Source organism: Aethalodelphis obliquidens, unplaced genomic scaffold, assembly GCF_003676395.1.
Source record: "Aethalodelphis obliquidens isolate GAN/ISIS:26980383/991018 unplaced genomic scaffold, ASM367639v1 scaffold90, whole genome shotgun sequence".
Classification (NCBI taxonomy): domain Eukaryota; kingdom Metazoa; phylum Chordata; class Mammalia; order Artiodactyla; family Delphinidae; genus Aethalodelphis; species Aethalodelphis obliquidens.
In genome coordinates this window covers 5226661-5249828 of record NW_020838034.1, presented here as the reverse complement: position 1 = coordinate 5249828, position 23168 = coordinate 5226661, and the positions used below count along the sequence as shown (strand labels likewise).

General features: G+C 53.2%; 2 protein-coding genes across 3 annotated transcripts; both read right to left on the bottom strand.

Moving 5' to 3' along the window:
* Positions 1-42: 42 nt before the first annotated feature.
* On the bottom strand, positions 43-10203 carry PEA15 (proliferation and apoptosis adaptor protein 15). 2 transcript variants are annotated; one of them, XM_027095128.1, is made up of 4 exons: positions 10049-10203; positions 3803-3976; positions 2265-2420; positions 43-2111 (listed from the first exon to the last, which is right to left on the bottom strand). In XM_027095128.1, the coding sequence occupies exons 2-4, from the start codon at positions 3972-3974 to the stop codon at positions 2047-2049; spliced, it is 393 nt and encodes a 130-aa protein (XP_026950929.1). In that variant the 5' UTR covers positions 3975-3976; positions 10049-10203; the 3' UTR covers positions 43-2046. The 2 variants fall into 2 exon arrangements, with proteins under 2 accessions (XP_026950929.1, XP_026950930.1); XM_027095129.1 differs by lacking the exon at positions 10049-10203 and adding an exon at positions 6851-8111 and having other exon boundaries at positions 3803-3985.
* A 2961-nt stretch (positions 10204-13164) lies between these two features.
* CASQ1 (calsequestrin 1) lies at positions 13165-22107 on the bottom strand. The gene is made up of 11 exons (XM_027095131.1): positions 21744-22107; positions 19937-20021; positions 19078-19178; positions 18745-18856; positions 18336-18409; positions 17858-17988; positions 16679-16724; positions 16211-16265; positions 15878-15978; positions 15013-15087; positions 13165-13788 (listed from the first exon to the last, which is right to left on the bottom strand). Exons 1-11 carry the CDS (start codon positions 22020-22022, stop codon positions 13648-13650), a joined length of 1200 nt encoding a protein of 399 aa, XP_026950932.1. The 5' UTR covers positions 22023-22107; the 3' UTR covers positions 13165-13647.
* Between the last annotated feature and the right edge of the window lie 1061 nt (positions 22108-23168).

Here is a 23168-nt window from a genome sequence, read left to right as displayed (position 1 = left end):
TTAAAAATCCCGGTCATTCACACAAATTTAGAATCAGTTAGGTACAGTACAATCACCTTTATTCCAGGGTTAGAACAAGGCCGTGCACACTGCAGACAGAGGAGCACAGGATAGGGGCAATCTCACAGCAGTATAAGGGGCAGGAGGGCAGGTTAGTCGTTTTAGATTATTTTGCCTTACAGAGAAATTGCTAGACTCCGCTGAAAATGACCCTGTCTCCCTTCTCCCATCTCATCCTCTTCTCTCTTCAAAGGAAGGCTCTTTATAATATATTCCCTCCCTCCACCTCCTTTCTCTCTCAGACTTGTTCTCACATAACATATCCTGGCTTGGAAGGATAATTCCTGCTCTTTATCCCCCTCCCAATTCTACAAGTATCTCTCTCTCCTTGTGGGAGAAGCCAGACAGGACTGGGGAAACTTGGGAAGGTCCTTTAAGGCAAAACTGTGGAGTACTCGAGGTGTATGTGTTAAGGCAGGTGTCCGCAGCAGTGGCCAGAGGGGACAGGCAGGTTGGGCTGGGCTAGGCTAGGATTAGAGGGTGCTCTCCAACCAGTCTGGCTTCTTCCCTCTTCCAGTAGCCAGCTCTCCCCTCCACTAAAGTTTTGCTCCCACATCCTAGAAGCTCCTAGCTTAAACTTTCTCTAAATAGCCTCTTGAGATTGCATGTGAATTGAAAGTTTAAAAAAGTTTTTTTTGTTTTGACTATGTAGCAATTTGACTCTGCCACTCCCTTCACTGTGGCATTCCCCTTCCACCCCCGTCCTGGCCTAGACAATAAGTTAATGCCAGACACCACAAAAAAGGGCAGACATGGCAGTGCGGGTTTAATATACATATATGTAGAATATATATGTACACACAGTTAGCACGGTCAGGGTGGGGATGGCTATCTTGGGACAGGCAGGAGGCTGGGGTCACTGTACTCTAGTGATTTGGCTAGGAGGGGTTCATAAGCCCAAGGTGCCAGGATATTGAGGGAGAGGGGTTACCGAGTCCCCTCCTGGACTGAATTGGGGATCAGTGCAACGGAAAACACTGTAGTTAGCTTCTTCCCTTCTTTCTGGCTTGGGGGAGAGGGGGTTCTAGATCATGGAGAGAGGGAAGGTTGCCTGCAATAACCACGTAGGGACTCTGTAAGTGGGAGCAGGATTGGAGTTAAAACCTAAGGATCTCGATTCCCCAACCTCCCTAGGTTCAGGGGACTCCTGTGCAACAGTCTGAGTAGGAATAAAGGAGTGGAACAGGGAACTCCTCTCTGCCTTCATCCCCACTCAGGCTCAGTGATGGGGTGTGTTCCCAGCACAGTCTCTCCAGAGCAGAGGTGGGTGGGGGGTATCTAATGCTGGGTTCTCCATGGGGTTTGAACTTTGGGGCCAGGGAAGGATCCAGTGATCCTCTCTCTTTAGGTCCCTGGCTCATACCCACCGTAGGCCCATGAGAGGGGAGCAAAAAGGGACCTGCTGGTGCCCAGGCCCTCCAACCTGAGGAACTACTGGAAACTGGACTCCTGAGCCAGTCCAGCTTTGGGGTACAAACACAAACTCTGGCTTTTCTTTGCCCCTTCCAGGTGGGGGTTGGGTAGCCTCTTCATCTTCCCTCTCACTGCTTTTCATTCGATTCACCCACCTCTCCCATGCCTCACTCCTACCTCGCCGCCTCATTGTAGGAAAATACAGGCCCTTTTCTGCTCCCACACTTTAGAGAGGTGGGGGAAGAGTGGAGGAAAGGGAAGTAGGAGGAATGTGCCCATTTCTATTTGCATAGAAATAGCCCCCAACTCCCCCTAGAGTGGGGAAACTGAGCTCCCCCACCCCCAGCCCCTGACCCCCATCCCCTCACAAGGAGGAGGAACTAGATGAGCTAGACATATAGACAGACAGCCAGAGCGTGCGCACACGCACACACACGCGCACAGTAAGGGGGTTAGGACCAGGTTAGTAAGTGGGTAGATGGGGGGGGGGATGCCCTTGCCCCCTCCCCTGGAGGATGGGGGAAGAGAATGGTCTGATGAAGGTCCAACCTTCCTCCTCTTCCTCCCCCTTGCTCAGGCTTTCTTCGGTGGAGGAGCCAATTTGATGATCTCTTCCTCAGAGGGCTGCCGGATAATGTCTGGGGGCAAAAAGGGATGTGTCCAGGGACAGAAGTCACGGGAGGCAGTAGGCAGGCTAACTGATCATAAGCCTCTGTTCTCCCAGAATTCAAGTATTCCACAGATAATCCATGGGAGGGGCAGAGGTACATATTAAAGGCATGGCCTCTTACCTTTGTACTTCTTGGCACTGGGGATACGGGTTAGCTTGGTGTCCAGCTCATCTTCCTCAGAGATCTTCAGAACACGGGTTCTGTAGTCAACCACCATAGTGAGTAGGTCAGGACGGCGGGAGATCTCAAAGATGTGCTCGATATAAGAGAGGTTGTCTGGAGGAAGGCAGGAGACTGAGGATCAGAGCTGCTGTAGAGGTCAGCTTCCCCTACACTGCTGGATTAGGCTTCAGGAACCAAGCCTGAGTTGCTCACATTGGTTACTGGAGGAGGCAACACTGGAAGAAGAGGGGCAGCTAAGCCAGGAAAAGAAAGCTAAAGCACCAGAAGACAGTAGAGAACTCTTCTCAGGAAGGGCAGATCATTGATGAGTGAAGTTTCTAGATTACAGATTTAGAATGAGGGATTTAGGTTAAATACCAGGTTCCACACTGAGTGGAGGGGAGAAGAGAAAAATTAACCGGGCTTCCAAATACCCAACATCCACCCTGTCCCTCTTTCACTTTTCCTCCAAGCAAGCATCAGAATTTCCCAGCAGCACATGTAGGACCAGAAGGGTGGGATCTGTAGACAACCCAGGAGAGATTCTGGGCCTAGTGAGAAGGGTAATTCTGAATGAGAAGGCACAGACATGACCAGAGGGATGATGTCCATGGGTCGGCCAGTTCTAGGAGATTGCAGATGCCTTCTTGCCCCTCTACTGCAGTAGTCCCCTAAGTCAGTGGTCCCCAACCTTTTTAGCACCAGGGACCGGTTCCGTGGAAGACAATTTTTCCATGGACAGGGTGGGCGGGGGTGGGATGGTTCAAGCTGTAATTCGAGCAGTGGGGAGCGAGCGGTAGATGAAGCTTCGCTCACTCGCGCCCACTCCTCACCTCTTGCTGTGCGGCCCGGTTCCTAACAGGACCGCTAGGGACCCCTGTCCTAAGTGTAGCATGTCCTCCTTCAGCCTCCCTCCCTTCATTCCATGCTACAGATTAGTATCTCTGAAGCACCCTCAGGGCACTCACCTCACCTATCAAATACCCTGTCACTCAAGGCCCTCCACAACACAGTCTTAACTTACCTTTCCAGCCACTTCTAAACATGCTATGTTCCTCTGCCTAGCATGTCCTCCTTTGGATCCTGCCTTTGAAATCCCACTTGCCCTTCAGGGCCATCTTAAATACCAGTTCCTCCCCAAAGCCCTTTCCAGAGCAATGGTCTCTAAAAGTGAATAAGAAAATGTTAGAACTTGTGGTTTTAAGTTTTATCACCTTTAAGTCCTATTTTAATGTTTTATTATATATATGATAATAGCACAGTAGGATCTGAGTAACATTTTTTGCTGAATAATATTTTTACTGAAGAATGTAATGCACCATGAAGAATGTAAAGACCACTGCCCTAGAGCCCCTCTACTCTCTTAGAGCACCCCTCTTATCCTGCCTTGTCAAAAAGGAGTGCACTTTGTATAGGAGCTCTGAGCTCATTTCTGTTTGCTGAATGAACTGAGCCTGAACGGCTGATGGTAGGATGCCTGTGTCCCCCTCCCCCACCTTTGTCCAGCTTGTTGTGGCTCTCCAGGAAGCTAAACCAGGCACTGCCAGTAGTGATCTCCTCGCTCTTCTCACTGGGGATGTCCTCCTTGCAGGCTGACTTGAGCTGTTCCAGATCTTCAAGGGTGATGTTGTTGGTCAGGTCCTGGAGGAGGGTCCCGTACTCGGCCATGACTGGGGTTGGGGGGAACAAAGGGAGAGGAGGCTGAGCTTGAGGTTCACGGTTTGGTTCACTCACTGGCACTACCCACCTCTCCTCTACCCTACCAGGCAAGTGCCTGGAACACAGAGGTTGGGGAGGCTAGGACTGGAGGAAGAAAAGGAAGACCTAAGGGAGGTAGGAGTAGACAGGAAGAAACTGGGAAGCTAGGGGCCAGGCTGGAGTCTAGAGTGAAAAGTCACACCTCCTTCTCCCCACCATCTTTTTTCTTCCTTTTCCCCCCTCTAACAGTAACCCTGGCAACAGCTCCCCGACTGAGGAGGCGGTTACCATAGCAACCTGCTCCCGACTCTCTCACCCGCTGTCTCCAAGTCCCCCCCCAGAATCGCCCCACCCACCTGCAACCCCTCCCCCTGTCAAACAAAACAAAACACACCAAAACGACCAGGGAGAGGCTTGCTGTGGCAGTGAGAAGCTAAAAGGAAGGGGCTGGGGGAGGTTGATTGGAGCTCATGTTCTAGCTTCCATTCTTTCCCAGAAGCAAAGGGGGTCCCTCACTTCAACTCCCCACCACCCCACTAATGACTCATTTTGGATAGATGCCTAGTTGCCTGGCCCCTCCATGCTCAGCCCTGTATTCAGTCATTAGGTCTCGGGATGGGGGTGGGGAGGGTGAAGCAATGGGCTACCCCCACCTTTGCGGAGCCCATTTTCTCCCTTGATTGCTGCTGGGCCTCTACACAGCCCTTTCTCCTAGCCTTTGTGCTATGCCTACAGCCCCCGCGCCCAAGAATACCAAGCGGCTGGCTCTGGCCCCCTGCCCAGTTCCCAGGCTGGCTGGGTGGCAGGGAGAAGGGGTTCAGACGCAGCTTTGGGAAAGTCTGGCAGGAAGGGGGCTGCCACTTCTGCTTGCATCAACATCCCGCTGGCACTACCTTCAGCGTGACCTCCCACAGGGGGCCGGGGAAGGCTGGATCTCATCTAGGCCTTCACCCCATCCCTCTTCTATGAAGATTTTTAGGTGAAAAAGGAGAGGACATTCAAGGCCCTCCTTCCACTAAGATAGGGACTGTGGCTAAGACAGGAAGAAAGAAGGTCAGACCTTAGAATGAACTTTCTGGATTTGATAAAATGTGAAACTCCAGTGGTGAGTTTTAAAAAGGGGCTTTTTTTCCCCCACAATGACTATATATTTCTTTTATAATTAAAAAGTAAAGCATTTTAAAAAGTAAATTATGGCATAAACACTCTGTGGCTAGACTAAGGGGTGGGGCAAGGAGCTAGATGACCTTGTACTTGACTGAGACTGCCCACAAATCACCCCAACAATGGGCCGGGAATATAGCAGAAAGGGACTAGTTGACACACCCCATATTCCTTATTTCCACCTACATGCAGGGAAACAGGGAGAGAAGCATGCACCCAGGAGGCCCCATTCCCAGCCCCCTACTTGGACCAGAACAAACAAGCCTCCCTTGGTGGCAGGCACTGTGACACAAACACACAATAAGCCAGGCAGCAGGGCCAGCATGAGCCCCACGAGAAACAGGCACTTATACACATGCTCACGTGCACACCCAGGTGCAACCAGACAGAGGGCCCAGCGGTGGCCCTGCCAGGCTGGGCCAGAAACAATGCTCTCTGACTGTCAGCACCAGGAACCGTCTCGCCTTGAAATCTAGGTCACAGCAGCAGGCTCTGGAGCTCAGCCCCCACCCCCCTCCACTGATAATCCAAGGACAGAAAAGGGGATGTAGACAAGGGGAGTGATGGGGACAGGGTTCAGAGATGGGGATAATAATGGAGGTGGGGTGTGAAGAGAGCTGAAGAAAAAAGGGCAGCATGGGAAGGAGGCAAGATGCGCTCAAGAAGGCTGCCCCAGTCGAGGAGACCCTGCGACCAAGCCCTTAGCTGGAAAATGGGACAGACTTTAGGACCATAGTGCCCTGCTTTCACATAGAAGAAGAGTTTGTAAATACAGAGATCCTGTGGGAGGAGGGGGGGAGAGAGAGAGAGAGAGAGAGAGAGAGAATATCTCCTGGGAGGAGTTAAGATTTAGGACTCTGAATTGAAAACACAGACTTACAGGGGAGGTGGGCGGGAAGGGATTAATGTGTATTAGACACCCACCCACAAAGGCTGGGGGCGGTGAGTAGGAGCTTTCTGTGAGAGTGAAACAGATACAAGGAGGCCCCTGAGAGAAATGGGGGTGGGAATGTGTGTGTGCCAGAACCCTCTGTATGGATGCTGATCCTGGGTGTGGGCACAGGTACAGGGAGGAGGCAGTGCTGGTATCTGTGGGTGTGTTTGGATGTTCTGGTAATGGATGTGTACGTGCCAGCACTGGATGTGTGGCTTTGAGTGTATGTGGTCTGTGTGTATGTGTCTGACCAGCTAAGAGTATGTGTAAGAAGGCAGATAATCACAGGCTAACATCCAGAGAAAAGAGGAAGGGTAAGGGGAGCCTAGAGAATGGAGGAAGAGAACTGGTGTTGGGAGAGGGAAAGAGACTGAGCCTGCAAATGAGGAATCCTTGGGGCGGGGGAGGGGCACAGGGAGCACACAGAGTCCACGAAGAGAAGGCTGCAGCCTCAGCTCAGTGGTTACCATCGCAACCTCAGTTCTGGGTGCCCCCCCCCATTCAGTTGTCAGGACAATGACACCACTGGATAGGAGGGATGTGGGGAGTGGGGAGTAAGAACAGAGAGAAGGGATAGGAGAAGGGCCCGGTAAGGGTGCAGGGAAAGGCAGCCTAGTGTCCTGCCTCCCTGGAGAGATCCCATTTGCCCAGGCCTGGGTGTGGCAGCAGGGGCAAGGGCAGGGGAGTTTGGGGGAAATTTCCTTACTTGGTTCTCAAGCTTTCCTGGTCAACCATTGTCCAGTTGTAGTCTGGCCATGGTAGGTGGGGCTTGGCAGAAGCTTGGCTCCTTCACCCTCCATGTTGCTTTTCTCACCCAAGATTTAGAATTCCATAGGGCCTATAGAGAAGTCTCCTGCCCTCATAGCTCTGAAGAGTCCTCCTGACCTCTGGAACAGTGCAGAGGCTGCCCAGGGAACACCAGGCAGCCTGGGCGGAGGCCACTCTTGGGACAGGATACTTGGGCAGGAACCGGGAACCGGGGCTGAGGCTGCCAGGAAGTCAGTCCCCTTCCCTCCCAGATCATTCTGTGCTCTGCTCCCCGCTTCCTCACACCTTCCTTCCTTCCTTCCTCACTCTCTTTCTGAGCTGGCCCCAGGTGGGGCTCTGACAAAAGTCAAACCAACTGAGGATGCTGAGGAAGAGGGGCAGGAGGTAAGGATTATATTCTGACCTTCTAGGGGAGTAGTTGGGAGCATGACAGGTGGGTGCTCCACGGGCACCGGGGGAGGAAGGGGCGGGCCCTGGGAACACTTTGAGAGCCTAGCAAAATGGGATGACCACCTGTGGAGGAGGTGGTAGCACCAAAAGAATTTCTGTGCATTTGGACATTAATTTATGATTATCCTCTCCCTAGCATTTGGTTCCAAATCCTCAGTAAATTTAAGAAGCCTGAGGATTAGGAGGTGCTATTGCTCCCTCCCTCACATCGGCTGCAGCTGCCTAAGGCTGAGGGGAACTGTAAGGACCTGGAGATCCTGCAGTGGGCAGGAGGCGGCCTGTAGGCACTCAAGTCTGTCAGTCTTGTTGCCTGGGGTTTGGGGTGGGAGGGTGGTGATCACAGCAAAGCAGAGGGCTGGGAAGGGAGAGAGCAGGGTTCCTACTTTAAATTTTATCTGGGCCCCAAATTCAAGCAGTCCTATAGTTTGTCCCTAATTATTTCTTTACTATCATACTCAACTGACTTCTTCCCATAGCTTCTATTCAGCTTTTTGGGGGGAGGGTGGGGGGAGGATGCCTTTATTTCTGTAAAGTAGGAAGAAGAGGGTTCTAAGGCTCCAGAGTCAGCCTGGGAATGAGGGGGTGGGATAGGACACCTGGACCTCAAAACGTTCAGTCCAAGAAGCAAAATGGGTTACCCCTGGCTACAAAGACAGGGTTAAGCTTTTGCCCTTAGTCAAGAGAAGAAGGATTGGACCCAGGATGAGAGCATCAGAAGATACCTGGCATTGGATCAGGCCGGGCAGAGGAGAGGGAATGGGGCCTCTACTGCTCTCTACTCATCTGATTCTCTCTCTTCCTCCTTCTGTTTCTCCCCCATCTCTCTATCTCTTCCTCATCTATTACCTCTCTCTCTAGTCTTTCAGTCTCTCTTTTCCTCCTTTCCTTTCAATGGGCTTTCATCCCATCCCACCTGGTGGTAGCCAAGAATACTTAGGGCTCCTGGGTTCTGTGACTTGGTGTCCCTATTTCAGGACTCAGAGCTACTATACCAGCTATACTAGGAAGGAGTGAGTGTCCCTGCTATAAAGAGATAGAGTAAGTTTAGCGGGGAGGGGCCTGGATTGGTTGGCTGTGTACAGGTTGGTGATGTCCACCATTGCACTGTGGGGGAGGCTCTGTGTGAAAGAGTGAGGGGATGGCATAGCAGGGTGTGACTCTGGTCCTCTTCTTCATGCATGACAACACACGCACACATGATGGGCACAGGTGTCAGGGAAGTGAGGAAGTAGGCAACCAGGGCAGCTGGCAGCCTAGGGCATCTCTGGCAATTTCCCCAATGGAGTGTTTAACCACAAAGGGAAGAGCAATTAAAGCTAATCGCTCTGACAGCCTGGAGGCCAGACACATAGGGAAACAAAACACACATATTCAGCATGTTTCCCCTAACTCCCAGTGGTCTCACCACCATCCTGCTTTCATCCTCCCTAATTTCTGAGCCTCTGTCGTCCATTCCCCAGCACTCTGCCCACTCATTTGACCATCTCTGACTCTCACTTCCTTCCCCTCCCCATTCCCTGACTGTATCTCTGTCCCTCTGTGTCCCTCTCTTGATGTCTGTCTGCCTCTCACACACATTCCCCTCATTCTCTCTCTCTGACTTGGGCCTCCATCCTTGGCTGACTCATACTCATTCTTTCTTTTTCTCTCTCTCCCTTTCTTCCATCCCCCCTCCATCCCTTGGCCACTCAGATGCCCAGAAGCCAGCCACTCCTAGCACCCTAAGCTCCAACTGGACCCAGCAAGAGAGGCCACCAGCAGCCCCTACCCTCACTACTCACCCGGATTCAAAGCACCAGGCTCACTCGCCCTCAAGATCCTGTCTCCCGGTCCTGGATTGAGACCAGGATTTTCTACCATGTTTTCTCACTGTTTTAAAGAGGGGCGATCTGAAGCCCAGGGCTGGGAGAAGAGGTCCAGAAAATTAGGGTGGACTTGGGGACGGTGGCCCCCACTCAGCTGTCCTGTTAGACTGATATTCTGCCAGGAGACTTGCACATGGGAGACAGTGGGAGTGAGGTGGGAGCTTGGATGCGTAGCGCAGGGCCCTTTGTGATTTGCTGTGTGCAGTCGATGTGTGTAAGAGTCACATGGGTGTGTGTCACCGTGTGTGCTGGCGTGTCTCTTGTAGGTGTGTGTGTCCCTGTCAGTTTTGATACAGATTATATGAAATTAATTAGGGGCTTTACGTTAGCTACTTCTCTCCTGTACACCCCCCAGCTCCCGACTCCTTCCCTCCGGACAAGCCTTCGACAATCCCACCTCTATCTACCCCAGGTGCAGAGGACTGGGTGAGGGCACGTGGTGCCAGCTGCCGGGTTTGAGCCCTCGGAGCAGGGGCGGCTGCCGGCGGAACTGAGGCAGGGCTGGGCCGGGAGACCGCCAGCCCAGGCGAGTCCGAAGCCAGAGAACGGGAGGGAGGGGCGGGAGCTGGCCCGGCCGAGCCGGCTGGGCGGGAAGCAGGCTCCATCCTAATCCCCAGGCCCCGGTCCGACTCCCAAACTGCTGGTCAGAGTGGAACGGGCGGCCGGAGCCACGCCGCTTCCAGCACACACCGCGCTCGGAGCGCACCGACAGAGACGGAGCCCGTGGGGCCTGACACGGAGCGGACCCCTCCGGGGCCCCCACGCTCCGCATCTGTCCCCAGGCGTCCCGGATCGACGCCCCTCCAAGCCCAGATCCTCAAATCTGCCCCTCCCCGCGACACTTCCCCTCTCGGCCCTCTCACCGCCTCCGGGGCTGAGCGCTCGGGGAGCGGGCACTCCGGCGTCCCCGGTTCCTGAGCAGCGTCCGGAACCTCCTCCTCGGCTCCCGCCGCCGCCGCCGCCGCCGCCGCCGCTTCTGCTGCCGCCGCCGCCTCTTCCGCCCGCGGAGCCGGAGCCCGAGCCCAGCGCCGCCTCACCCCACCCGGCTGGCCCGTGATGTCAGAGCCGGGGAGGGGCGGGGGGCGGGGAGCGGCGGGAGAGGGGGTGGGGAGGCAGCAGGGGGCTGGGGTTCTGGAAGACTCCTGGGACGGGGGCAGAAGTGCGGGAGGGCTGGAGTAGCGACGACGCCTCCTCCCCTAAACAGCGAGCCCCAATTCTCAGATTTAATTCTTCCCAAAGGGACACACTCCTTCCCTTACGACCTTTCGGTGACCACAGTGGCTGGGACCCTGGGAGGCAAAGAGTAAGTTAGGGTTTAAGGGTTTGGAAGTCCTTTGGCCTCTGGATCCTCTTAGATGCTTGACTCAGTATTTGTAAAAACCTTTTCCCCTTATGGGTCAGGGGAGCCGTAGTAAAAGACAGCTCAGATTTATCCACCTTGGAAGGTGGGGGAGGAGGAAGGAGTAGGGGCAAGAAGCAAAATGGGGGCCCCCTTCGCCTGCTCTGGAGCCACAGATCTTCCTTCTCCAGGATGATGCCAGCTGGCCCCTTGTGTTCCTCTCACCTTTCCCAAATATACCACCCTCCCGCCTTCCCCCCACCATGATGTAATTGTATTTCTGGGGAGAAAAAGAGCAGCAGTGAGCTCAGCATGCAAATATAGACAACTTGCAGAGCCACGCTCGCTCGGCTCTGTCTCCTAGCTCTGCCCCTCTGCCCAGGCCCAGCATGGCAGCTCTCACTTCCCTTCTACCCCAGGGACTTTCCTCCCCCAGATCCTTAGCCATACTGAAAGAGGGAAGGAAGAAGATGATCTGTTATCATCTCCAGCCTAAGAGGTCTCTCCTCAACTCCGGCAGAGCGTGGCCCGGGGACAAGGTCTGAGCCCCATCAGTGTCTGTGCCACCTCCAGGAGCGCCCCGGCTTCACTTCAGTTCCAGCCTGGCAGAGACCCCTCAGGAAGCCTCAGGTGAGCCCATCCTTTCTTGAGTCTACACTGCCCCTAGAAGAGGCTCAGGCTGCTGCTGCTTTGGATTTCACAGCCCTTCTCTTTGCTTTCGCCATCCTCTTCCCCCAGTGTGCCATGTCACTGCCCCTTTGATAGCAACACACCCTCATAATTTGCCTTTGCATATATCTCATTTGTTCTGAGTTGTAGGGCCAAAACTCATTTTGTTGACCCATCTTTGAGACTCAGGGAAGCTGAATGACTTATCTACAGTCAGTGAAAGGTCCAGGTCTTTCAGGTACAGGGGGTTTGGGCTTCATGCTGACTCTGCTCCTTTCTTAGGTAGGTTATGCCTCTGAGCCTCATTAAGGGCAAGACGGGGACACTGATGCCTATCTCACAGTGTTCTTCTGAGTTTTAGAAATTGTAAGTCTCTAGTGACTGGCACAGATGGGTGGTTAAAACATGGGAGCTATTATTTAGTCTGGGGCCTTCCACTGACCTATGCTAGAGAGTTAAGTTCCATAATATTTTTGTATTGGCCCAGTGCCCGTACTATGTATTAAACATTTATTAAATGGGTGCAAGTTGGATGAATACGTGGTTTCTACTCTATACTCCTGCCACCAATTCCAGGAAGACTTCCTGGATTTGTCTGTGGAGGGTGAAAACTCCTCTCACCTCAGGTCTCATTCTTCCATACTCAGAGATCCTCTAAGTTGTCCAGCAACACTTTTATACCCAGTCCATGAAAGCTGTAACATCTGTTAGTTATGGGCTTGTTCAGTTGTTTGGTTCCCCCCCCCCCCTACTCCTTACTCCTTTACACTTACCCCAGCCTGGGCCTGTGCTGGAGAGAATGTGGGTCCTTCCTGCCAAGATCGCCAGCAGGCTCAGGTCTGGGGACCTTTGAACAAAGCTCAGCGTCTCCTCTGCACTCCCATAACCACCACTCTGATCCGTGTTCTCCTACCTCCATCAGATTATTATAACTGTCTGATAAGAGTTGGACTCCCTGCCTCTGGTATCTCCATCGGCTTCCTTCTCTCTATCTATCCTGCTCATCACTGCCAGATTAAATGTTGCCCTTCCTCCCCAGCTCACAGGACTAAATCCAAACACCTCTGCGACCTAGCCCCGGATGCCCACCCAACCTCGTGGCCACCACTTGAACCTCTCTTCTTGTCTCCTTGGTCTCCTCTGTGCCCCAACATGGCACACGCATTCTGGCAGTGCTTTTGATGTTTTCACTACTTGAAATGTCTCCTCCCCAACTCCTTTGCCCTAATCAAATCCCACTATTCATTTAAGGCCTAGAAAATGCTCACTTCCTTTATGAAGCCGTCAAAGCCCACTCTCATCTCTCTCTTCTGAGGCCATTGTATTCATTTGTTCCTTCTTTTAACAAACATTTATTAGGGACTACATTTGGTGTGCCAGGCCCTGTGGACACAGAGAAAAAGCCTGGGGTCCTGCCTTCAAGGGGCTCACAGTCTGGTGGGGAAGACAGACATGTAAATGAAGAGCTAGTACTAGAATAGAGGTGGACAGAGAGAGTGCAGTGGGAGCCCAGAGGGGGGAGCTGCAGGAGGGGCCACCTTTGGGAAGGCCGCACCGAGGAAGTGTTTTTGGGGCTCAGTCTTGCCATTCAAATAAGAGCTGCAAGGGGGGGTGCTATCAAGCAGCACATAATCGCTTAATTACATATTGCTTTGTATTTTTCTTCAGTTCTTCAGTGTGCTTGTCTTGACTTCCCAGTGAGGCTAATCAGCTCGAGAGCAGGGACAGGCCCAGCACTCTCTGTTCTCCCAAAGCCTGACAGCAGTGCTGGACAAACACCATGTGTTCAGAAAAGCCTTTTTGACTTGCAGCAGATAAATAATCGAAGCTTCTCTGGGATAACTGCCTAGAGGGAGGAGCCCCACCCCCCTGCTATCACAGTCCCCTAACAAGGTACCCACACCTTAAATCCCCATCCTCTGGCTGCCTCCCTCCTGCCATAGGGGCGAGACCTCATCAGCAGACACTTGCTCATGTTGCCCCAGATCGTTTATTGAGGTCTCTCATTTGACCCAAGTACATTAACAAGAGATTGCTAAGATAGAGCTCCAAACACAGTACCCTCCCGTCCCCCTGGCCAGGGATAGGACAGTCAGAAGGATAGAGGACTTGAGAGAGTGGGGGAAGAGTGTGCTCAGCTGGAGGGAGCAGAAGAGAGATAGGGGCCCATAGATATGGCAAGAGGGAAGTCACAAGAAAGCATGTAGGGAGTGATGGAAGAAACAAATAATCGATACAGGGACATGGTGGGACTGGAAACAGAAGTCAGATGGGATAGCTGGGCTGGTGTGTAGGGAAAAGTAGCTCCTTGAATCTCAGCATGCAGCATAGAGACCCCAGTGGGCCCCATGGCAGAGAATGACCTAGTGTCCCTGGAGGAGCTCAGGGAAGGACAGGGAAGGAGGAGGGGGCAGGAGGACAGCAGGTGGGGCTAGGAGATGGCTGCCACAGCAACTAGTCATCATCGTCGTCGTCATCGTCGTCATCATCCTCTGTGTTGATCTCGCCCTCCAGTACATCCTCCAGCCAGTCCTCCAGCTCCTCAGCAGAAGGCAGGTCCTCTTCATCATCCATCTCCATCCATACGCTGTCCGCCTAGGACATGGCACAGACGAGGCATCAGAACTAAGCCCGATTCAGGTCTTTAGACCTGTCCTCCCACTCACTGGACTCTCATCCTCTGTCCCTTCTCTTCATCTGTCAGTGGGCAGGAAAACTGTCCAGGTGGGGGTCTAGGGTGGAATAGTGACAGTGGGAGTAGAAAGAATGGCTGGATCAGCAAATAGACCTTCTCCCTTCAGTCTTTCTTACAAGCTCTTGCCATGCTGAGCTTCCTAAAACAGACCTCTCTATCATGCCCTTAATGCAAAACCACTGGTGGCTCTTCATGGCCTGGAGAATAAAGTCAGCAACTCTTTAGCATTCAAGACTTTCCAATACCTGCTTTTCTAGCACCATCCTCAGAGATCTCTAGACTCTCAAGCCATAAGAAACGACTTGCCTTTTCCCAAATCTGATATTCATTTTCCTACTTTTTGACCTTTTGCACTAACTTTTTCCATCAGTTTGGAAATGACTCATGTAATTTGCACTTGTAGAACTCTTATACACGGTACAATCTCCAGTGTGTTTTAATTTTTTTAATTGTTTAGATTTAATTAATTTTTTATATTTTAAAATTGAGGTATAGTTGATTTACAACAATCTCCACTTTAAACTCTACTCCTTTTAAACCCTCTCTGATTCTCAAGCAGAAGTCACTTTGATTTCTCTGCCTTCCTGGTGTTTTCTTCGTATCTCTATTATAGAGTTCATCAGATTTGGCCTGGTAGTTAACGGAATACCTACCTCCTCAGTTAGACTGAGAATTATATGAAAGCAGGCTGTGACTTATTCAACTCAACAAATATCTTTGAAGCATCTATCTGTGTGTGAATGAGAAGATTTCTGCTCTCAAAAAGCTCAAAGTCTACTGGAAGAGACAGACATGATACATGAATAGCCATATAAAAGTCATGTTCTCAATGCCAAATGGGCTCTGGGAGTGCCAAGGAGGGAACAATTCCAAATGGGAGATCTGGAAAGACTTCATGGAGAAGAGAGGATTTGAACTGGGCCTTGAAGGACGAGCAGTCAGTTCCAACAGGTAGAGGCAGGGGTGTGTTCAGGGCAGGAATCTCTCCCTCTTTCCAGCCATTAGACTGCGCGTGTCTAACTCCTCTGGGGAGGGCTCAATTCCTAGTTAGCAGAGCAGAGGAGGACTAGCTATGTTGGGAAGGAGAGTTGGGGGTCAACCGGGGATGAGGGAAGGAAACTCACATCAGTAACATTGACGACTCCTATCTGTGGGGCTGACAGGTCGATGTTAAACGTCTTCTCCCAGTATGGAACCAGCTGTGGAGAGAGCACATATGGCAACTTAATGGAGGCTAGGAACACCTGAGTCCAGGAGGGTGAGTGTGAGTGTGAGGGTCAGCCATGGGTAGAGAGAGGACAGTGAACCCACGGTAGATTGGTGGATAGGTCCAGCTATAGTGCCTGAAGGGAATGGGTAGAACTAAGCAGTTAAAGGGTAGATACCCCCAAAGGAAAGTATCAAGAGGGTCAGCTGGGGACATTGGTCCCTCCTTTCCGTGGAAAACTTGATAGGAAACCTTGTTCTGCTCCTGGATCTGCTACTGATTGGCCTTGTGACTTTGGGCAATCACTTCTCCCAGGACCTCAGTTTCTATATCTCTAAACTAAGGTAGTTATAGTCTGTAATTGCCAACGGTCCTCACATTTCTGTGTGTTCATCTAGTTCCTCTTTCAACGAAGAGTGTTAGGTGTTGGGGATTCAGCTGGGAACAGAGCCGTGCCCTGAGACACGGAACCTCTGTGCCTTGATTCTGTGGTTGTGGACACCCACATGCAGGGTTAATGCGCCCTTCTGCTCCCCCGAACTCTGGATTTCTCTAGAAGGAGCCAGCCCCGGGCACATGAGCTCTCTGCTCAGCCTCTGCTCTGGGAATCCTGTTGTTCCCACACTTCCCATCATCCTGTGTCCCGTTTCTCAGGATGCGCTCAGGGCCCCTGAGCATGAGACAGGATCCTCCACTAGGAGACGGGGAGAGGAGCTCTGAAACAGGCTCCCCCTTGAGATGTGCCCTGCCTTGGATAGCAGTCCCTGAGTGACAGCTCTTACCAGGGGGAAGTCATCAGGGTCAATCCAGATGATGCTCAGGTCAGGATTTTCAGTGTTATCTTGGGCCACAGCCTTGAGAATCTCTAAGAACTCATAGCCATCTTGGAGGGAACACAGGTGATAAGTGCACGGTGGGGCACAGAGGAAACGAGTCCAGCTCTCTTTTCCCGCCTCCCACAACTCCGCATGTCTAGCCCCAGGCTGCTTGTAAACTGTGCTCTAAAAAAACCCGTCTTATGTGTTAAAAGCCTATGCTCTGATAAATACCCCATCTCCCTCTCTCACCAGTGCCCCCGCCCCCGCCCCAAATCCAATCCAGTATTCCTCCCTCACCAGGATCAGTTTCCTCTGCAAAGGCCACAATATGGATTCCATCCAGATCGTCCTCCTGTGGGGGGCAGGGAGGGGAGACCTTAGCTATACTCACTGAAGTTAGAGAGCCCAGAACAGGCCCTAGATCTACCTTGGACCTAACTTTTGCGGAAATCCAGCTTCTGGAGCAGGTGTATTCTTGTGGTGGTGAGCCTTTTCCAAGTACGCTGCCCCCTTCCACCCCAGGGTCCCCACACCTCCGCTGGCAAACCCTTCAGCCCCAGAGCTTAGAGCTCCTCCCTTGTCATCGTCATCAAGTTATGTGTGTCCCCCAACTCCTGACATGTTCTCAGAACAGAACCCCTCCACCTTTGCTGGTACACTGTCTTTCCTATAAGCAAGACATGAGGAGCAGCAGGGTTGGATGTTTCTAGGACTTGAGTTTTCCCATGCTCCTGCGAGGGCCTGGGCCCCATCCGGGGCACTCACCCAGGTCTCATACATACTCTCAGGCTTCAGTTTCCTCAGGGTCGATCTAGAAGAGAAAGAAAGTCACTACTCAGTGGGCAAGAAGGACACCCTTGGCTCCAGAGGGTCCCCATAGCAGAGGCTGCCACAGGGTCATGCCTAGGGCATAGACAGCTTGCAGCCCTGAACAAAGCCATCTGTCAGAGTCTAAGCTCTGGGCACCAGGCCCAGATAACTGCATGGTTAAAGCAGGTAGGAGAGAGGAGGGTGGGCAAGGGGACTGGAAGAGAGACTTTCGGGAGAAAGAACTGGACATCTGGGTGTTCATTCATTCATTCATTCATTCAATAACACTGCGTGTTGCAGATGTTCTAAATGCTGTGCTAGGTGCTGTGTAGACAGAGTTGGACAAGGCAGACATATTCCTGCCCCGATGAAGCGGACCATAATCTAGTGGGAGAGAGTGAGAGAAGTAGTGTTTACACTGATGAACGGGCATTTCCAGTTGTGGAGTACTGTGAAGGAAGAGAATCGTGTGTGAATGTAGGCCGGGGTTTCTCAACCTCAGCACTAGTGACATTTGGGGCCGGATAATTCTTCATTGCGGGAGGGCTGTCCTGGGCACTGTAGGCTATTTAGCAGCATCCGCGGCCTCTCCCCACTAAATACCAGTAGCTCTCTCTCCAACCACAATGTCTCCAGCCATTGCCAAATGCCCGCTGGAAGACAACATCCTCCCCCTACCTCGCCACTCCCTCCACCCCTGTTGAGAGCCACTGGTGTAGGTAATGTATGAGAAAGAACACAGGCCAGATCTGGATGAGAATCCAGTTCTGACACTACTCGTGGACTCCTTTTAACTGAGGTTGTTAAAAGGATTAAATACAATAAGAGAGAGAGCACCTGGGAGTTCCTGGCAGACCACAGACCCTCAACCCTGGTCTCAGTCAACATCACAGTGAACCGTACACATTTATGGAGCACCTTCTGTGTGTGCTCCAGGCTGTGGGCTAAGTGCTGGGGTGCAAAATATTGTGCAAAATGGTCAGTGTATCAATAAGAACTGATACCAGAAGTGTATTCATCTCTAGGAGAGACCTGCCTCCTGGCTGGCTGAGATCCCCCTAGCCCATCTCACAGACCCGTGTTCTAGCCTGGGGAGGAGCCTACCCTGCTCAGAGGGTTGCCCCCGCTCCCCACCTCCTGTGCTCCTCCACGAAGTTGACAATCTCCTCTTCGCTATTGGGCTTGTCCGGGATGGTCACAGGCTCTTCCATGAAGGCCTCGTAGAAATCGATCTCGTTCAGCTTCAGGGTCAGCTTCTTTGCCACCTTTTGGGGGAGGGGATGGGGGAGTGGGGCAGGGGACACGGGGTCATGGTGAGAGGAAGTATTATGGGGGAGCAGATGTCAGGCAGGGAGTGAGACAACCTGGGCCCTTGTCACTGCCTCTGTGACACTGGACACGTGTCTTAACTTCTCTGGGCTTTCGTTGAAGATGAGAGAGGGGTGGGTTAGATAATTTAAAATCTGTGGGATGGGGGAGGCCCGAGGTGGGGTGGGGTTGGGGAGTACTGGTGTGTAGTGGGGGAGGAGGTCCCCCATTGATTCTGGGAGAGGGGGCTGGAGGGCAGCTGAGGGGAGTGAGGGAGACCCAATGCAGCAGCAGGGGGGAGAACCTTGCTGTCGAAGGTGGCGAAGAAGGGGATGTAGGGATGAAACTCCTCCGCTGCGTCCTCGTAGGCTTTGTAATCTGAGGGGGGAATGCAGAGTCAGTCTCTGGGGGAACCAGGGTCTGCCAGGGAACCATCCCCCCTCTCTCTCTCCCCTGTTCTTCTTCGGCAGGTGGGGTTCATTCTGAGACCCACCCCCTCTAGTCCTCTGAGAGTGGTTACATACAGTGGTGGGGTGCGGGGAAGGGGAATGCCTTTGTGCCTGTCTGTGAAACCCGCAGAGTGCAGGGAGATCAGAGCAGTCGATCGATGGACCCACCATGGCAAGAGCCAGTGCTGGGTGAAGTGGGGAGGTAGGAGGACAGGTGAAGTTGGGGACCAGCGGAGGGGACCGTGGAGTCTGAGGGTTACCCACGCTCTGAGTCTTTGCTCTTGAAGTAGCCAATGAGTTTGTTCTCATCTTCGATATTCTCAAATGCCTGCAGCTCTCGTTCACCCTCAATAAATTCCACAGGGTCCTCTAGGACCTGGAAGAGCAAGGACATTGAAGGAAGAGAGTGAGTTTCTGAACTCAGTGGTAGAGGCAAGGAGAGGGATCAGGGAAAAGTGGGCTGGGAAACGGGGAGGAAGGGGCTCTGTTGCCTCTGTGTGTGTGTGTGTGTGTGTGTGTATGTGTGTGTGAGGCTGCAGTTGGTCGGAAGGGCGTGAGGTCTTAAAGCAAGGCCATTAGGTCCAGCGGAGTCCTCACATCAAGCAGAAACTCCACCAGGGTGTCAGCAGAAAACTCGCCGTCATACTCAATGACTTCATCTCCCTTGAATACGTAAATGCTGTCCTCTTCAGTTAGTCCTAGGGAGTGAGCCAGAGGTGTGCCATGATTGCAACCTTCCCACAGGTCCAAGGGTCCAAATCCAGGGTTGCAGCCCATTCCATAATCCCACTAGACCACACATCCTTCACCTGCCCAGCGCACCTCCACTGCCTCTCAACCCCTCCATCCCCGGTGTCTGTGCCCCTGGATTTAGCCTAGGTGGCTAGTCTGGCCCCAGGGGCTCTCCAGGGGGAAGCTGGGGTCAGGTGGGAACGCTAGGGGAGGACACAGGGAGATATAGGTCCTAGCAAGATGTCTCCCCGCTTTCTCTGCCTGCCATAACCAGAGACAGATCTTCCTCTTACCTCCTCTGAGGACTCTAGTTGCTGATTCCCAGTCCAGCACTTTAACCTTCAGCTATTACTGACCAGATGACTTCACTACTGGCCACCCCTCCCCCATCCACATCCGGAGTCCAGTCTCAGGCCTGTGCTGCCCCCTGGTGGCTGGTGCTGCAATACCCAGCCCGCGGCTCTGGAGGGGGAGGGGTTGGAAGAGGAGTTTGCAGAGGTCTCTCCAGCCCCACTTGTGTTCCCTGATTTCCCCTTTCCTCCAGAACTTAGCCCCTATTTTTAGGTAGGTATAAATAAGGCCATCTTCACCTCTTTCTGGGATTTGAGCATGGGTCTCTATAAGGAATAAAGGAGAGGCTGGAACCCCTAGCCATAACCCTCCAAATTTCAGTATTTTCTCACCGGTCACCTTCCCCTCCCTGCTCCTCCCACCCCTCCCTTACCTAGTTTCTTGGCTACAGCCGTGTCCTTCTCGGAGTCCACCATCCCGAAGCCAACACCCTTGTCTTCTAGGACTTGGGCTGCTAACTGAAGGGAGAGTTAGGGTTAAAATCAGCCTCTGGAATTCTTAGTAACCACTCTTCCCGATCTCATGCTTGCGAGCTGGGTCATTTGGGATGCAGGGAATATGAGTTCACCTTGACACTGTGCTAGGATGCAGGAGAGCTCCACTTTCCCTACCACGCCCCCCTCCACCCTTTTGGTCTGTGGTCCAATTTTAACTCCTGAGCACCTATTGCTCATGTACAACGTGCTTATTCTGTTGACCTTTAAGGCACTGTGCATGTACTTCCAGGTTCCTGAGGGGTCTAGCTTCAGGATGACTGAGGCTCTTTTCTCCTTCGGAGCTGAGCCCTGTACTCCATACTGATCAAAGACCATGCTCAGCGTGGGGGTGATGTTACACGTCCCTGGGATTCTTCTGAGTGAGTCCCAGTGGGGAGAATTTTGGAGGGCAAGAGGGTGGGGGGCGTGGGGCTCTGGTCACCCTCGAGGCAGAGAGACTGACAAAGAGATTAGAGACGAAATAGGCCCAGTTTTCCGCAATGGGGTGGGACTTTCCCTTTCGCTCTCTACTTGAAGCTGTCCTTAGGCTGTGGAGAGTCACACCCTAGGTCCCTGTCCTCATGGGTCTCCCAGCGGGGCTCTCAACCCTGATGCACTCTGCCTTGGGCGTGGTTTGCAGCTTTACCCCACCTAACACAGACTCGGGGCGCTCGGATTCTCAGGAGGCTGGGACAGGTGGATGGCCAGGGATGCTCGGCGCTCAGGATAAAAATACTCCGCTCGTTAATCAGGCGGCGGGTTCCGGCACCCGGCAGGGGCACACAGAAATGAGAACCTACCGTCCTGGTGTCTTGCCCTGAAATACTCCAAGCTCTGGGCAAGCTGGGGCCTCTCCGTCCTGCCAGACTAGAGGAGGGGCTGCAGCAGCTTGGGCAAGGAGGCTGCAGCACAGCCCGGCCCCTGGAGGGCTGTGTGACCACATTTCCCAGTCATCCCCAAACATGGGCTTTCTTCTTGTCACCATAGGCTCTCTCTCTCCTTTGCGCCCCAGGTCAGCTTGGGGGTGAGGAGAATCTTCCCACAAAGACAAGTTGGGGAAGGCATGGTGAAGCCTCCTCCAAACACAAGAATTTTCCAATCGGGGTGCCCAGCTTGATCCAGTAGGGGCAGATGGCAGGGGGAGGGGACTGAGAGGCCAGTGGGAGGCACGGTGGGCTCTATTAAACCTTTAGCCATTAAATCAATGACATGCAAGCAAAACGTCAATAACGTTTAAATTTATGCTCAGTTTGGATCTCTTTGGGGTGCAGCCCCTAAAGTGTATGGAGAGAGGGTACGTTTTGGTTAGGAAAGTAGATTTGGGGGTGTACTGCAGTTCTTCACCTTCCCCTGAAGAACCTCTTTTCCTTTTTTGCCCCCCTTCCAGGGTCACCTCAGTCTTAGCCAAACCTAGTACTACCACCCTCCTCTAGCATGGAGGAGAGATTCCCCCCTGCAGCACCCCCCTCCCTCCTAAAATTGCCTGGCTACGGTGGTACTTTGGGGGTTCCTGAATCTCTGTTTCTCTTCTGGCTAAGGTCATACGCCGCTTGGGTCCTGTTGGTCCTGTTGGTCGAGACAGGGTCCTGCTGCCCTGCCCCTCACGCCCAGATCCCACTCTTAAAGATATACATGGAGTTGCAGGATAGAGGGGTGCAGAGAGGGACTGGGCCGCTCTGCAGGCCTGCGGAGCCCGCCACTCACCTCCAGGATCAGCTCCTCCATTTCAAACTGTCTTTGTGAGGCCTTGTCGTCCTCGGGGGGTTCGTGGTAGAGCAGTGCCAGCACCTCGTACTTCTTGAACACATTCTTGTAGTTCTTTGCGTTGACATTGACCACACGGTCCACACCATCATACTCGGGGAAGTCCAGCCCGTCTTGCCCCTGCACCCCTGACTCGAGTGTCCCTAGCACCAGCAGTAACAGCAGTGCCAGCCGCAGGCCGGGCACAGCTCTGGCCCCCATCCTGTCTGCAGCACTCATGGAGGTAGTGGGATCTGGGTCGGCTCTCCTGGTCCAGAAGAGGTTAGCTGGGGTAGGGAGGGGCCCCTGGGTCCCAAATCCTGAGTTAGGGGCTCACGGTGGGGGTGGGGTGGGGAAAGACCCAGAGCAGTGGACGGAGGACACTGCTATAGGTCCTGGAGAAACTGCCGACAGAGCCAAGAGAAACAGGGTCAGGGGGAGGGCGAGGAGCAGGGGGCGGGGAGGGAACCGGAGCTGCCCTTGAGGTTGGCACCCCTCGGCCCCCACCTGGTCCCGTCTAAATATGTCTCCAGGATTGGCAGGAGAGACGGATAACCTCCTGAGGCCAGGACGGCCCCGTGAGGGCCGGGATCCTCCTACCTCCAACACCTCTCACCCAGGCTCCCAGAGCCTCCTCCCCTCCCCCTCCCCCCCAATGTCCAGGGCTCCTCGGCCCCTGTCCCCACACCGGCCTAGGAGCTCATCGCCATATTAAGAAAGGAAAAAGCTGGAGCTAAAAATAAGACCAGATGAGTCGGAGGTAAATGAAGCTGGGGCTGGGGGAGGGGAGGCTTGGGGGTAATCAGGGAGAGTGGAGCGAGGGCAAGGGTACTCAGAGAGAGGGAAATGGGGCCCGCAGAGGAGGAGGTATTCTGGGTCAGAGGTTAAATTTGTCGTCCATTTGTAAAAAGGGGGGCAAATGTGGTATTGCCTCTAAGTCCTAAAACCTGGGACTCTCCTCTAGGTCAAGCCTGTTTCTTTGATCCCGTGGAGGAAGCGGGGTGGAGCGGGGGGGAGTACAAATGCAATCCAGGCTGCAGGAAAGAGACCCCCTGCACTTCCCTTTAAAGAACCAAGACCAAGGATGAGGTCATTCTCTGAATAAAAGATGGAGCCGAGTCCAGGACTGGTGCCCTGGCTCAGCTCCAGCCAGTTTCCTTTGCTTCACTCAACACTCCTGACTGGAGTATGCAGAGGAAGGACGGGGCGTGGGGCGTGAAGTGCTGGCCCTTGGAGTCCTTGGAGGTGCGGATCTGGGGCTTCTCTGCCCACAGACGCGAGAGGAGAAGGAGAAAGTCGTTCGGCTGCTGCCTCCTGCTTGTACTCTCTACTCTGATCCTACGGGACTGGTTTTCTAGGGCACAGTGGGAAGGAGGATTCCCCTGG